The following is a 17,068-nucleotide window of genomic DNA, read 5'->3' on the forward strand; positions in this document are numbered from 1 at the left end:
AGGGTGAATCACATCCACCAGTTAAACATGCCAGACAGATGGGGGAATATTCACTGAGGCCACTGACATGGGAGAGTCTTTTCTCAATCCCACTCCCCAATATATTTTGAGGCATGCTGTGAAAAAGCTGTTCTCACATCTAGTCTTGCCCATGGCTGGTGAGGATCAAACCTCCCTGCATGCGAGATACCCCTTCCTCAGTGTTCTCCACTAGAGACTGAATAGACTCATTATCAATCTATGCTCTGTAGCTCTTGCATTCCTGGAGCAACTTGCTACACAGGTTAGGGACAAACCAGGGCCTTTACAGTGTAATAGAGGTGTAAATGGAAGCAGATGCGACTTCTGGAAAACTGGGTCCTGATAATAAGCACCCATTTTATACAAACTCAAGATACTCACTGCCATGAAGCCACCGCACTCCCCCGTGCACCCATACCCAAGAGGAAAGACAAGCAGTGTTAAGGCTCAGCATGAGGCTCAAGACTCAGGAGAGCTAGTTCTTTTCCCACTTGTTCCACAGACTGAGGGCAGGTCCCTTTAGCTTTTCTTGATAGATCCTCTAGGCATTACTGTAAAAACAAGTAGCAGCAAACAGCACGTGTGCCAGGGACCACATTAATATGTTGGTTGCCAGGATCCTGCTAGGTCAGGAAGTAAAAAAGGGGTAGCCTGCTTACCCTTAGAGGCAGCTTATTCCATGGTGTGGCTCTCGATTCACCAGGTTGAGACAAACCATTCAAGAATAAGGCTCATTGTGCTTAAAACCAAAAAGGGTACTAATTTACTTTAGTGCATGAACCCACCATGCAGATACACATACTGGACATACCACATGGACGCAGAAGTGTCCAATATTGATTCCACAGTATCAAATTTGTCACTGCATTGCCAAGATGGCAGCTCCTTCTCCTATCCCATAACTAACTTAAGTAATATAGTTAGAGGCCAACACTGCAAATCTTTGGTCCATCAGAAAGTGGGAACAGTGAGGGGGGTTGGGGGGAAATCAATTGACCAAGTGTGATAGGGGCTGCAAGTTACCATTCTTAGCTGCAACAGACGGATTTTGAGTGAATAGACACAGAAGTTGCATCCAGTTTTCCAAGGAGTAAAGCTGAAGGACTCAGCCACTACAGCTTCAGTTTAGTCTTATCCAAGGGAAACAGGCAGGGGCTGCATAAAGCCTCGGGGAGTGCTAGGAAGATGAGCTAAAGCTGAGGTTACTACTCCTGAGCACACTGAGATCCAAGTCTTTAATTGCCATGGTATTTTTATTCTTTGTTTTTTAAGCTAACAAGCCTAGTAGCAAGCAGTGAATCCAAGAAGTTAGGTTCCTCGGCACTGGCCATCATAGTCCTCTATGAAACTAAGACAAGGAACTTTGAGCATGGGCATTTACACTCTTCTCTGGCCTTTTCTCGCTTCATGTCAGAGCCACAATCATGCTTCTCTCAAGCTGTCTGTAGAGTGATTTCAGCCCTTTGTTGAAAGTCTGAAATCACAAAAGTGGTGGTGGGGGGGATGTGCTTGTGAGATTTTATGCAAAATCTCACAGTAGGTATATGAGCTGAGCCTTCTACTTGCTTAGAACTGGCCATATTAGAGACAAATCATTTGGGAAAAGCCTAGCTAGTGCTCAGGACCCTGGTGACGAGCATGCTGTATAAGCTGGGAAGGCCAGTCAGAGAGGATCACAGCTATTTAGCTCAATGTTTTCAACAATAGCTGGCTGAACCAGCGATCACCCTTTGATGCACAGGTATTTCCCACTGGTGTGAATGGAACCTGGCTGATATCAACATAACCCCATCGTCCATGTATTCATGACCCTCGTACACCCACTGCAGGCAAACCTCAAGCTAGCAATGACAAATGGTAAAAGCAAGAGAGGCAAGCAATTTGGTTTCTTAAAACTTATTTTAATATCCATGTCTCATCTGTTGGGTAGAGCCAAAACAGTCTGGCCTGGTTTAAGTTACAAATTCTTCATACACTTTTCTTTTCAAGTAAATGAACAGTGTGGCAATAAGGGTCTGTTACTTGAAGTGAAGTGAAACCCATATTAACAAAAGCGTTGCAGCCAGAATTCTACCAGGGTTCTTTACTAGTTACTGCATTTAGCACTGGAAAAGGCTAATGCTGTCCACACACCCCTCTATGGGTGTCGCACAGCAGGAATAAATGCATCCAACACAAAACTAGTCACACCCACAGAGATAGCACACACTTTGTCCAAAAGACAGTTGGACTGGAATATAAAAAACCCTTTTAGAATTCTCCTCTCTGTGGATAGAGACCAAATAATCAACTTCAACAAAACAGGATGAGAGATCAGATCTGCCTTGGCCTCACAGAGGTTGAACATGCTGCTCACTAACAAGTTAATTTCTAAAGAGAACAGCAGGGATGGAAAGGACTTAGAAATTATGGCTGAGCATTTAAAGATGCAGTATTTTGAATAGCACAAGAGCTTAAACACCATGCTAATCCAGCTGCAAATGAACGCATCAGATTAAAGCCTGGGAGTCATTAAAAAAAAGGTCAGAGCAGCAGCAGAATTTTGAACTTTCCCACATTGCCAGTTTAATTTTGACAGGCTACTTAGTGCTTCAGCTACCCTTAGTTCCTGGAGGGCTTTGTTGACCGTGGCTTGCGATAAGGCAAACAAGTGACAGTTCTCCTAGAAAGCACACATCAGAAAATGTGGATCGCCGCAGGAACTCCAATCAAGTACGCAATGCCTAAGACAATGCATATGTGTGCGTGCACACACATGCACGCATTGAGAAGCAATCCTGAAGGCGCTGCATAGAAAAAATAATCCACAACAACAGGGAGTTTGGTATTGAAGAAAGTTCACATTACACAATCTCTTAAATTGTGGTAATGTACCACTCGGTTGCCTCCTTTCCCCTACAGGCTTTTAACTGAATGCTGCACCTTTAAATATCTCTGGCTAAAAACCCTTGCCACATATGTTAAGAACATTCCAACCTGGCTGCCACATGTTCAAGTGGGTTTTCTTTGTTTGGTTTTTTTTTTGGTTTTTGGTTTAAGGGGCAGGGCAGCACTAGTAGTTGACTCCCTGTTAACAGCAGGATGGCAAAGGCCAAAAGGGGTAGGATACCTCAAGCAGAATTAGAAGTCATCAGTTTTGAAAGAAAAATCATTAGGGGAGGGAAAATGTTTCCCTGCCAAGTCACCTAACTGAGGAGAGCACACAAGTCTTCATACTTCAGGTTTTAATAATGTTAACATGATATGTACAGACTGTGTGAGCACAGAGAGAGATCACACACAAGAACCACCGAGCGCAGCATCTGGATTCCTTCCCATTTGCTTCCTGTATTTTGACTATTCAACAGAACCAATGCTCACAGGAGTGGAGAGCACCACATGAATAGACCAACCTTTATTTAAAAAAAAAAAAAGAAAAAAAAGAAAAAAAGAAACAGCACTTCAAAAATAAATTAAAAAAGGGACAACTGTTGAGTGAGAAAGCTGTGAAGCAGCAGCTGAAAACCTAAGGGTGCTCCAACTTGCAGTTTATCTGATGGCAAGAGATCTAAAGAGGCCTATTTTCCTCTTTGCTTATCGCCCTCCCTCCCCCCCACCCAAAAAAGGGCAGATTACTTAAGAGGTCACATCAAGGAATGAGTGCTGCCACATACTTGCTAATATGGGTTTCACTTTATGACCAGAAAACTGTTTTCTTTCAAAAAATTGTTACTTTTTTTTAAAAAATTGAAATTAATTAGGGGTAAAACACTAACTCTAGTGCCAAGAACAGGCAGGATCAACTTTTTTCCCCTCCAAAGGGCAAAGAGTCATATACCATCCCCAGCTGAACCTTGGTGCTTCGAGCTTTTCAGGAGATGTTACCTAAACTTTATTAAAAGAAAAGAACAATGTTTAAATATCAACACTGGACTAGCCCAGTCTTTTTCCAAAGTCCACATTCTTCATCTGAAGCACACATTGCCTCATGGATTCCCGAAGTCTGCGTGTTCAGAAATTCACAGTACATGGAACCATATTTTCCCCTTCTCTCAGAGCAGCCATCCTTTGTGGTCATTGACTGAATAAACCTCAAGCCACCTCTTATCCACATGGCTTGGACTAAGATGCTGAAGGTTTTCTTGATGAGAATTGATGTCGTCATGCTCCATGGATGGAAAAAAGCAAGAGAAAAAAAACCACCTGTTACAGGTTTCTTGAGACCCTTGCAGATTTCCTCTATTCCAAAATTGTTTCTGAAAGTCTTTTTGCCGGCATCTTGAGCAATTTTTGGCCTATTATTCTGTCTCTCAGTTTGAAGAGCTGTTATTGGATGATCCAGAGGTTGAAGCAATTGCAGCTCCAGCTGGGCTGCTTGTGGATACAGATTTGCGGATGTGAGGCAGCAAGTATGGATCACAGGCCAGTTGCTGGACATCTATCCGATCCTCTTTTCGATAGGCCAGGCAACGTCTGATAAATGCCTGCAAACGTCCCCCAAAGGTAGAATAAGATTTAGGAGGTGGAAGGGGTTAGAGAAAAGTTCTCTTTAATTGTTCTTTGCGACAACCCTAGAAACTTAAATTCTTCATTAAATGACCAAATGGGTATTTCCATCACCTTCCCACTACCTCAAACATCTCAACCCAAGGAGAGAGGAATCAAAACTGCAAACTTTGGTCAATTCAATCCTCAGCCATACTGCCTTACTGAGCAGATTTCCACAAAGAGGAAATCAATAGGACTTTTGGGGATGCAGGCATTCATGTCAGAATAATGCACTGAAGTATCAGTCTGGGTTTGGGAAAAGGCTGAAAGGATGAACCTGCCCAGACAGGTGAGGAAAAGGAATATTTTTGTATGAGGCATGCTGTAAGCTAATGGCTCCCTTTTTGAATGATTATTTAGCTGTGCTGGGCTTTTGCTATGATATGCCCAGGGCCTCTACAGCTTTCTGTTACCATTTGCTGTACACTATAATGCAAGCCAAAGAGGGAGACTCGAACAGAGATAAGCCCAGTGCTAAAACCTAAACCTGAAATAAAATGCAGGTCACATTTTGAACCAAGTTCTGTCACCCCCAAATATAAAGTAAAACTCACCCAACACAACAGGATTGTTTTTCTCATTATTAGCTAAGTTTCAGTAACCACTTTATGAATGTTAGTGTGAGAATAGACAAGGGGTTTGGTTTGGGGCTGTGAGTTTGAGACCATAAAAAAATATTGCTGCTTAGTGGCGTGGAGGAGAATATAATTTATCTCCTGGATACCTCTTCCAGCTAGACTGCAGGAACACAGATCTAGCCATGTCAGTAAGACCACAGAGATGGAAAAGTCTGTGTGCAACACTTGAAATCTCATTTTAGTCCGGAGATCAGTCTTCCACTGGTCACTGATAGCCACTGCATTTCACCAATGACACCAATGACACTGAGCAATGCCAAAGAACAAAACTGGTCTTCCATGTCTATAGGACAGGACTTAAGATTGTAGGAGACCTCCTATTTAAGAAGAACCAAAGAAAGAAACTAAGAAGGTGTTCACTCAATGGTTCTTTGAGGCTAGGCATTTCAGTGCAAAGATTTAAATTGGTGAGATTCACAGATGAACTAGTGCTTTCAGTAACTGGGGGGGGGTTTCAGTGGGGAAGAGAAAAGACCACACTGTGTGCATCAGGCTTCCCACAGAGATATTTACCTTTGCTTCTGGTGTGACTACTGGCTTTGGAGGGAACTGTACCTCTGTAGCTTTAAGAATTGTGTTCTCCTGCAGAATGTCTTGTTGTGACTGGTTGTGGCCAAAGGGCTATAAAAGAAGGACAGATAATTGTGAAGAAGTTGGCAACCTGCCATAACAAAGCTATTCTTAGATCAGTAGCTTTTCTAGTTACGCTGCACGCACCAGAGTGATGGGAAGATATGATAGAACTGCTTGGATTAGCAGAACATTATTAACATGGACTGCCTTAGGACTGCATCCAGTGCCTCCCCTGTTTAAAAGACGGCGGGAACTCTATTTGCTTAGACCTACTGGGTCATTTCCAATCTTTGTATGAAAAGGCTTTCACCCCACAGAGACAGTTACTGATTTCAACTCTGAGGCTTCTAGTTCTTCCCTGGCAAAAATCAACTCAACTTTCAACATGCAACTTTTCTTGCTCTTTGCTCCCCAACTACTGGGACTGTTAAGCAGTAGCACGCTTAGCAGTCAACCAGCACTGCAAACGCGGAGCAGTCTGAAATCACATACAGAATGGCTTTCTTTTTGATGTGTATTATGCCATGAAGATACCAAATAACATGGCTGGCCTTTAGAAACCATGTCCCCGACAAGGAACGGGAAGGGATGTTCGGTAGGAAAGAGTTTAAATGCTCTCCTCACCTTTCTGCCATACAGACATTGGTAGAAGATAACTCCCACTGACCAGACATCAACTTTGTTTGAAATCTTTGGAGGTTCCTTTCCAACCACAAAACACTCTGGTGGCAAATACCTGATTGAAAGGAGGAAGGTAAGATGTTCAGTAAGGTGTCCAGATTTTTCTGCCATATCACTTTCACAAGAAGAGGATGACCCAGTGATTTGGGCCCCAGTGTCAGTCTGAGCTTTGACTTAGTTCACCATTAATTTCCATGCATCTCTGGCCAAGTGATTTCCAGGCTGTTACTTCCCTAAACAAGGGCCCACAAGACTTAAGTGGGGTCCTTAGATTTTTCCACCTTCCCTCCCTTTTATCTTAAGTACTCTTCTACAGACAGAAGATAACCTGCCATCATGCAGTCCAGCTGAAGCTGCTAGGAAATGGTCTTGTGGCAGCCTGATGGTTTTCCTGGACAAGAGGAATTTGCACCACTAGAAATCAATTGGTATAAATGATGCCACCATGAACCTCTAACACTGGTATACACTGCAAAACCTACTTGATATCAGTGCATCTGTGCTACAGAAAAAGCCCAAGAGAATTCAGTAGAGAGTTCCTAAGCTCCCACTTTACTAAGAAATGGCCCAAAGACTGCTTTGAATCTTCTACAATAACATGCTGCCACCAAGCTTTGGAATGACTATATTCACTTTGAAGGGCTAGCTATCTGAAACTATTAAAATACACAAGCAATTTACTGGGGGCAGACATGGGGTGGGGCTTTACCACTCTTTAACTCCTTCATGGTAAACGCATGTTCTTACCCAGGGTAAGTGGATGCTGAACTGCAGCAGTTTGAGACTCAATGAAAGAGAAGCAAGAGTGTTCACAAAGTAATCTAAGAGCAGCTGATGTGCAGTGAAGCACTGTCTCCCTCCTGCCACACAGTAAGTTGCCTGTCCACTTGTTTCACTACGTGAACACACAAAACTTTAATTTTGCCACTCTCAGTACATGGCTAGCATAGTGTGAGCAGGTGTGAAAAGTTTCTTCACACATCTTTATCAATGCAATTCATTGCTTACTTTTCTGCTCCATCACTGCTTGCTTCTAACAGAACTAAACAGTTCCTAGTGTGCGCTTCTTCAGTGCCATGCTAACACAGTAAACCAGTTCTCAAGTGTAGCCTGCTGCTCTAACCTATAGCACCGCTCCAATTTAAACTGGTACATACAGAAGGGGGTTTATGACCTCAGCTACACATCTCAGCTCTTTTAGCAGACTGCCAGCCCGCTAAGGGGAAGATTTGGGCTTTTGTTGTCTATTTTAGTGAACAGCTGAAGTTTTTTCATTGGAGCAGTTTAACTACAGTTACACACAGCAGGACAGCCTCACTTCTTCGTAAGTGTGAAAACTGGCATTTGCTGTCCAAGCTGTTTTAATATCAATGTCACAATGGAAACATCCAGCTAAAGTGCACATTGTTAAAAATAGTGTTTGATGCTGTCTCTTAAAGAAACTTGGTTTGGCTGAGACTGGAGTGAATTTTTGAAGAGCACAAAGCCACAACACAGGAGTTTCTACAGGGCATGCCTGCTCAATCTGTTGGGATGAGACACCGCATAAAATAACCACTGTGGTTACACACAGCATAAAATACAATTTCTGCCTTCGCACTCAGTAGTTCTTACTGCATACCCTAGCCTCAGTGTGAAGGCTGATGCAACAGGCACTATATTCCCGAAACTGTTTTTTTTATGTGACACTTGCAGTGCCAAAGTTATGGTCGTGCATGACACTGAAAGTGTTGCACTTTTCACAGTAGGACCATTAACCTTAAAATGTGCCAGTAGTCTCAATCCATTTTCAAACGTATGGAATTTTTCCATTCCAGCCCCAAATGGCTTGTTAAAATCATTATGCACTAGTTTGATGCTACCAAGTTCCATCCTGATCTGGCTGCATTTAATCACTGGCAGCATATGCAGTTTGTAGTCTTCTGATCAGGCCCCACTGGATAAGAGGTAACCTTACACATGAATAAATATTAACCCCCTGGAAATTATATGGCTGCCAGCATAGAAACAGACGTCATGCGACTTTCAAGAGTGTCCTCAAGGACCTCACTGTTGTACAAGGAAGGACCACACACAAGGGCTAACAAAGGCACATGTACAAAAGTGGACTCCAGTTCTGACCACTGGGATTTTAATACTTATTTGTAAATTTTCTAAAATTTTGACTTGACACTTGCCCCAAGTGACACTTACCAGTAAGTACCAGCTCCCTGTGATGTCAGCTCCATACCATCAACAGAATTGTAACTGTCATCATCCATGATCTTGGAAAGCCCAAAATCTGTTATTTTTATCTCTCCACATGCTGTACCATTGACTAAAAGAATGTTGCCTAGAAGAGGAAGACAACAATTTCTTAGAAACATCCATTAGGGAAAAGGGAAAGAAAAAGCAGTACTGGAACTGCAGCAGCATGTAGTGTGTTAAACAATGGACAACACTGCCAGATTGCACAAAAAACCGAAGCAAACGGTAGACTGGGAAAAATGTTAGAACTCTCAAAGTACAGCACAGCCCGGAGAGAATCAGGACTCCCTAAAACACAGCAAGGAGCCAGGAACCTGCCTTCCAGCCTCAAGTGAGTTGCTGGCTTTGCATTTTTTGCCCGTCTCTCAGCTCTACACTGGCCTCCCAAACCAAAATCCAGTCTCCTTGTTTTTTCTGGCTTCAAAGTGGGGTCAGAACAAAAAAAGACTGGTTGTTTTGGTAGTACAGGTCAGGGAAAGACAACAGCTCTCCTCTTCCTGTTGCCAATGCCTCCCACTCCCCTATTTTGCCCAGAAATCCTAACATGCTCTGATGTTTCAGAAGTCAGAAATTAATCTCCAAGGCACAGAGCTCCTCGGTGGCCTTCACAAGTACTCAGTTTATTAGCAAGATATTTTCTCTATTAGCTGTAGGGATTTCAGATTTAAGAATTACCTCTAAGGACTAAATGAACATGCATTTTACAATCTGACTTTTGCTTCATTTTTCAATCAGAATTACATGCAATGGCTGTAGACCAAACTACAAGTTCAAATGCCTTTTAGTGAGCCTATACTATTACACAGTAGTTTGGGAAAAGTGAGAACAGGCACACAAAAAAACCCCAACCTAGTGCAACAGCACCACCTACTGTATTAGTATCATGAATCCATATAGGAAGTAACGGCAGATAAAAGCTGTACAATGCTGATGAAACGTCACAGTAAGCAGCAAAAACAGTTAAAAACTGCTCTCCAGCCCAATTAAATGCGTGGCTGAGTTTCACCCAGCATACGCCTACTCAAAAGGGAGAGACAGAAATGGGATGTCTTACTATTACTACCCTCGCCTACATGGCACACAAGGAGATGGAAGCTTTTGCAGCAATGTGCATGGCATATGTCTGGTATACTGGGTGTTAGTGAATCTGGAAGTTCAAACCTTTGAGATCACTCTGACCTGTTACATTAACCTAACAGCTGGGAACCCTGAAAAAATAATAAAAGACCAAGATTTTCCAGAGTAGATTTTACTGCTATTTACTTAAGCATCAAACAGGCAGAGAGAATGTGTATGCACATACATGCACACGAAGATGAACAAGCCCACCACTAATGGCTATAGCAGGAAGGACATCCAGAATACAGAGAACTCAATACAGGCATGTGGTAATTCAAAGGCTTGCCCAGACCAGGAGACTTCCTTTTTCTAGAACTGTACTTCTTTTAATGCTCCGGCTTCATCTCCAACTCCAGGAGCCGGTAACTACTTCAGAGCAGAGTCATCCTACTCCACAAGATAAGCTCCCAGGTTTAGAAAGGGTCTCAGTAGGCCTGTCAGCTTCCCAGCTTTGATGGATATGGATTTTCCATAGATGTTCAAAGAGGCTAACTAGTCATAACAGGGTAGAAGCATGCCACTTAGCAGCATAACATACCTGGTTTAAGGTCATAGTGTATGATGGGTGGTTTGATTTCATTTAAGTATTTTAAAGCATTCACAATCTGCATGATAATGGACCGTGCCTCTTTCTCTGACATTAACTTGTGCTGTTTCAGATAGAAATCCAAGTCATTTCCCTCACAGTATTCTAATACTGTACAAAACCTGAAGGCAAAACAATAAATTAAAAGAAGTCAGCTTAAAGAAAAAAACATTTTACATTTACAATTGCATCTAATTCTAAAGTCTCAGGTATTTATCTCTCTCAACCCACCTCTACAAAAACATAAAGAAAGATCAGGTTCACATGCACTTATACCAAGTTTATCCTGGTGCAGTTAAATTTCCTTTCACAGCAAAATTAAAAAGCTTTCCAAAAACTGCAAAATGAATTCAATTGTCTATATATTCTTGATCATGAAAGTCCCCTTATGGCATGTTACTTAGGCACAAAATAAATCAGAGCCAAGATGTGATGAACAATAGGTATAAGCAGAGCTGTTCCTAGGGGTGTGAGGAGTAGGGCATAATCGGCCTGAGCAGGGCCAGAGGGTGGCAAGCGGCCAGAGCGTGGAGCTGGCAGTGCACAGCAGGGCCTGTATGGCCCTGTCTGTGGGACCCCCAAAGCACAGGACCCAGGCTGGTCACCCTGATTTGTCCCTCCTGGGATGCCCCTAGGTATAAGAACTCAGGAACATAATGGCTCTAACAGGCAAGATAAACGGCCTGTCTAGATCTGGTCTCCAACAGGAGCCAATAACAAAGATTCAGAGTAAGATGCCATGAAACCCATTGTGGGCTACTATGAATAGGCTGCCTACAAGGGAAGCTTCTTTGCAGTCCCTGTCAGTCAGTCCCTCCAGGCTGACCTGAAGCACAAGAGTCCTTTATACATTTGCTAGCCTTTCTGTAACTGGGTACTCTCATTAAAGATACCACTGCTTTTTAGTAATCCCTAAATCATGTCCAAATATAATGTGGCATATATCCAAAGGTGAAAAGTTCCCTATGGCTAGGTCACTAAGCTTGGTTGGAGCGATATAGAGAGGCAAACTGGTCAAATGCAGTCAAAAGGTATATCACTTACGAGTCAGTATCCAGTGAAAAGTAGTCATATAGCTTAACTATTCGAGGATGATCCAGTTCTTTGTGAATTCTGTACTCTCTACATGCATGTCTGGAAATAAAATACCAGAAGGCATTAGCAATACCAGCAGTAAATACTTTTGCTATCATTTAGCTCTGCATATACAGCATCTCAGTTTAGTTCTCAGAATGTTTCAAGTTGAAACACAAGCTCATTTACACTACTTAGATAGCGTGAGACAAGACACCTAAGAATTGCTCATAACAATCCTCGAAAACCAACCAATCTGAGTGTGATATGAGCACTAGCAGTACTGCAGAATAACTAATGCTATTTAATGGTTCTGCTAGCCAAGATAAAAATAACCTCACAACAAAGAGCAAGACAGACAAATATAAAAGGCAGTAAGTTCTAGAGAAGGATGCAGGAGTCTAACCCACTGCATTAAGACGCAAGTTTTACCAAATGCTCATGGTTTTTTGTACCTACATACACATGTTCCCAATCAGTTGCCCTAAAATATTCAATAAAGAAGAGAGGGCAGCTTTTGGAAAGCACATTCCAAATGAGCACATCTGGGGTGTTGAGAACAAACTTGTTCTCTGCATGGAGTGACAGCCAGATGTTCTGAAGAGTAGTGCACTTATGTGTTCACTTCACGACATTACTCATGATTTAGAGCACAGCAGCACACCAGCAGTTTGCAAACACTCGCTCTTTTTTTTGTTGTTGTTGCACATTACAGGCATTTCTAAGATGCCCACAACTTTTATATACAGATACCAAGGTGGAAAGTGACTTTGCAAGTGGGAGGAAAGGGAGGAAAAGGAGAATGCTATGCAGCTTCCATAGATAGCAAACAGTTTCCATTAGCATATGGAGATAGCAGAACTTCACTATTACTGTAAGCCAGCTTTCTGCTTGACAGCACCACTTACTTGTGGTAATTCTCTTTCTTCTCATCTCTCCAATTTTTATTTAACTGGTGAATTTTCACAGCTACGTATCTCTGTTCTGTTAAATCAAATGCCTAAAAGGTGAAGAGGGGAGGACAAAGTCAAAATTTCAAGACAATCCTACAAATGCAAACAAGAGATTCACACCACTTCCAGTCCAGGGCATCAGTATTACAACAAACAGACAAACAAGAAATGGCATTAGAGAAATAAAGTTAATTAATGCAACAAGCTATTTTAGAACGCGATTTTAAAAAATCTCTCTTTCAATTTACCTGTTGATAAGCTGGTGTACAATACACACTGTACCTGTGACTGCAACACTGATCTAGCCAGTAAAAGCTACATTCAGATCACAAAGACCAAACAACAAGAGTAACTTTATATCACTGGATTAGATTTGAATTGAGAGAAAGGTCTTGCCACTATTTCCTTAAACCCTTAAATGGCTTTGCTGGACTTAATTATAAATCTATTTTTATTTTATATTTAAATATTTTTTTGAAAACTCTTATTAAATAAAATGTCTTGTCTTTGTGACAATCCGCCCAAGAGCCATATACAAAGTCATGGGATCTGGCCCATGAGGAGACAGTAGCTCTGGCTGCTGGGTTGTGCTGGACACATCCCAGCCTGTTCTGCAGCTTATGCCAGTTCCTACCCTGTGCACCCAAAGCAGCAGTGGGTGGGCGCCCAGGTCTGCAGCTGACACTGCTGCATCAGTTGCAGTCCTGGCCAGTAGCCCCAATCCCTGCTGGGAACTTGAGACAGAGAAAGGGAGAGAATGTGGTCCATGAGAGGACACTAAAACCTTTAAGTGGCCCTCCAGCTAAAATAACTGCCCACCCCACTCCTAACCCTCAAAGGCAGAAACTGGCTTAATATCTGACATATAAAATGTAATAACCCTTTTAAAAAAAGTGTTAATACTACACCACTCTTAGGTATTTTTGTTAGCCATCAGAGTTCATACAGTTACCTTTAGTTAATTTAATTTAAACATTATTTATGTACTACTAGAGTACATATAGTTAGTATTGAGGATGCAGGTGCTTGAAGTTATTAATCTTTAAGCAGTTTAACCTGCTCCAAATACTATGCATCTTGATTTTGCAAAAAATATCTGGCATGTACATAATCTTGACTTACAAGGAAGCAAGGAGATTACTCAATGTGTGTAAGGCTTCCTAACTATCAACGGCTTAAGAAATGAAGGCTATGCCACCTAACACTGCAGCATCCCCCTCCCCAGCTTACAAAAAAATGTTAGATTCACAATCTCATTGTAATGCAACTATGTTAAATATACCAAAAATATCTTTAACACCTGTTTAGGTTTGAGGAATAGCTGTATAATGTCATTGTTCTAATCACACTTGCAGATGCCAGTGTAAAAATTCCTATAACATTTTCTTCAAAAACTTTAACTTATGAAAATCAGAGCAGTAACTAAATAGCAAGCCTGTTGACTAATCAAATCCAGATGTGTCATGTGTCTCTACCTCCCTTCCTCCACATCCACACACCATTTGAGAAAACAAGTGTCAGATTTTGCTTACTGCAGCATTTCATCAGACTCAAATACAGAAACTGATTAACTCTTCAGACTTACCTTATATACTTCACTGAAACCTCCTCTACCCAGAAGATGTAGCAACAAATATCTATCATTTAGCGTTGGGTGGTCTTTAAATCTGGAGAGGATGACATAGTTCTAATCAACACCAACAAAGGCAAGTGCCATCAATACACTGCAACTGATTACAGCTATTACATAGCTTAGAGCAGAGGTGGGCAAAATACGGCCCGCATCCAGCCCACCAGGCTATTCTGCGGGGCACCTACAAATTTCAGAAGATGAATATTCATCTGCTCCAGGCTCTCTGTCAGCTGACAGGAGCCAAGGGCAGCAGGAGCCAGGAAAACTAGCAGGAGTCAGGAGAAAAGCCAGCCTGGTCCTCCCTGCTTCTCCCCACCCCAAGTCTCTGCCTGCCAGAGCTGTCCCTCCACGTGGCTGCTCCAGCACCACGTGGTCCCCAGCTGTATCGCTAGATCGTAGGAGCACAGGGCCATACTGGTACCCCAGGGCCAGGAGAGAGAGCGGGGTGTGTGTGCGTGTGTCCATGCAATGAGGGAGGGGGAGACAGAGAGACCAATAAGGGAAGGGTGGGGGGAAGGGGAGGAGGGAAGAGAGAGAACTGAGCAAAGCAGAGTGTGTGTGTGTGCGTGCATACGCACGCACGCATGCACGCAATGAGAGAGGGAGAGGGTGCATGTGTTTGTAAAGTCCCACATGCACACCCCACCATACACAAGCACCCCCACCATGCACTGCCAAACAAGCAAACCCCCACACCCCCAAGTCACCCTCCTCCCCCACAAACCCCATACATACCCATACCCCACATGCTCCCCCCCTCCACAAACCTATCCACCCCCACACATCAATGGCCCCCCCCACAAACCTATACCCACTCCCTCATGCCGCCCATGCCCCCACAATATACAAGACTAAGGTTTCATTTTAAGCTATTGTGTAATCACCTCTATGTACACTACACAAAATGCATGTAAATCAGGACAAAAGTATTTTCTGAAATCAAATTAATGAATGCTGTAGATGTTTGATTTTTAGAAAATAATTTAATGTTTTTCTGGTTCCGAGATGACAAAGCCCCTTGCTGAAAGGAGTATTTCCAGGGGCAAGGGGAGGGGTTTCTAGTTCCAGCATGGTAACCAGGGGGCAGGGCACCTGTCAGGGGGCAGGGCTACCATGCAGCCCTCAACAGCTTGTTAAAAAACTCAGCAAGAGGCCCTCTGCCCGAAATAATTGCCCATCCCTGGCTTACAGAGAGGACACTTTAATATTAAAGATTCAAAAGCATAATTAAGGATTTACCAGCGATTGTCATGAGGTTTGACCATTTCCCAATAATGCTGCAAATGCTTCCAAAATCAGGTATAAAATTCAACATTTGATTTGCAATGACTTCTAACCTGCCTTGATCTAAACACGAAATTCAAGTTCTTAAGCATGCTACACACTCACTACTAGAAGTAAGTGTCCTGTGATAATTTTAGCATTTCTTGAAAAGTTAACATTTGTTACTCCTGCCCCCATGCCACCCATTGCTTACTGTGAATTATCTTCATTGTGTATCCTTTTCAATTCCCTGATATGTAGATTTCTAACCCTTTCTAGCCGTTCCAGCTCTGCCTGGATCTCTGCTTCTTCCTGCATTAAAAAAAAAAAAAAAAAAACATCACTGCAAAGTTAACAGCTTAACTCAATTTATAGAAGTACAACTGGAACATCACCTGCGGATGCAGTTATTGCTCTTAGATGACCTGTTTGGCAGAATAAAGAATCATTAGCCAATTTCAAGCTAGTAGGTAAAGGAGAAGCAGAGAGCTGGGAAATTTCACTCAGAACTGCTTCAATGGAAGCAGAGACATATTTTGTGATGTACTCTTCTTGAATGGGTATTTTAAGTGGCAGATATTTCATAGATTTCATAGACATTAGGGCTGGAAGGGACCTCGGAAGATCGAGTCCAGCCCCCTGCCCAAAGGGCAGGAAGTCAGCTGGGGTCATAGGATCCCAGCAAGATGAGCATCCAATTTACTCTTGAAGGTGTTCAATGCAGGTGCTTGAACCACCTCCGCTGGCAGGCTGTTCCAGACCTTGGGGGCTCGGACAGGAAAGAAATTCTTCCTTATGTCCAGCCCGAAACAGTCTTGCAGTAGTTAATAACTGTTTGACCTCGTCATCCCTTGGTGCGCTCTGCTGAACAAATGGTCCCCCAGATACTGGTGGTCACCCTGATAAACTTGTAGGTGGCCATCAGATCACCCCTGAGCCTGCGCTTTTCCAGGCTAAAGAGCTCCATAGCTCTCAGCCTGTAGTCGTAAGGTCTGTTTTCCTGCCCTCTGATCATGCGCACGACTCTCCATTCAAGCTTCTCCACATCCTTTTTGAATTGTGGGGCCCAAAACTGAATGCAGTACTCCAGCTGTGGCCTCACCAAGGCAGAGTACATGGGCAAAATGACGACCTGGGATTTGCCGCTGTGTTGCCTGCCACCCCCCAGTCTGCTACATGCTGCACACAGAGGCTATCAGTCAGGGTGGATCCCATTTAAATCAAATCAATTTAAAGCATGACTTAAATCACTGATCAGGAAGCTTTAGTTTAATCATTGTTGTCTACAAAAAGTGCATTCTTGTTGTTTGATATAACTTTAATACATATTATTCACAACTGAGATGTACAGGTTTTGTTTTTAGAAGGTACACACTATACATTTTAAAGCAACAATCTATTTTGGTATTTTTCAGATTAATTTTGCAGCTACATCAGAAAACTGAATTATGATTTGGTTATTTTATTTACCAAAGCTAATTGAAGCAGATACTTATGAAGTCACTGGGAGGTGAACTATCTCCAATTCGCTAGACTGATCATGGATATTTGGAGGACATTTTTGCCATGCTGTATTAGGAGGACATCAAATGAGCACTGCAGCCATGTGTTATTATTTTGGGGCTTTCTTTTAGATTTCTTCTTGTCTTTGATTTCTTCTTTTACGGCCTGGCAAGCCTGCTGCCATAATAGGTTTCCCTTCTATCATACCATTCCCTCACTAGAACTAAAATCAAATGGAGGGGATGTACTC

General features: G+C 42.6%; 1 protein-coding gene across 1 annotated transcript in view; it reads right to left on the reverse strand.

Annotated features, from left to right (window-relative positions):
• Positions 1-1,901: 1,901 nt before the first annotated feature.
• TLK2 (tousled like kinase 2) overlaps positions 1,902-17,068 on the reverse strand; it is a 63,228-nt gene continuing 48,061 nt past the window's right edge. Inside the window, exons 13-21 of the mRNA XM_019548486.1 lie at positions 15,530-15,627; positions 14,005-14,086; positions 12,375-12,466; positions 11,437-11,526; positions 10,345-10,514; positions 8,634-8,772; positions 6,384-6,495; positions 5,700-5,807; positions 1,902-4,484 (exon numbers count right to left, since the gene is read on the reverse strand). Coding sequence (XP_019404031.1) covers positions 4,311-4,484; positions 5,700-5,807; positions 6,384-6,495; positions 8,634-8,772; positions 10,345-10,514; positions 11,437-11,526; positions 12,375-12,466; positions 14,005-14,086; positions 15,530-15,627 — 1,065 coding nt within the window. The 3' untranslated portion in view covers positions 1,902-4,310. The remainder of the gene's footprint in view (positions 4,485-5,699; positions 5,808-6,383; positions 6,496-8,633; positions 8,773-10,344; positions 10,515-11,436; positions 11,527-12,374; positions 12,467-14,004; positions 14,087-15,529; positions 15,628-17,068) is intronic.

Source organism: Crocodylus porosus, unplaced genomic scaffold (genome assembly GCF_001723895.1).
Source record: "Crocodylus porosus isolate Cpor-Errol unplaced genomic scaffold, CroPor_comp1, whole genome shotgun sequence".
NCBI classification, from domain to species: domain Eukaryota; kingdom Metazoa; phylum Chordata; order Crocodylia; family Crocodylidae; genus Crocodylus; species Crocodylus porosus.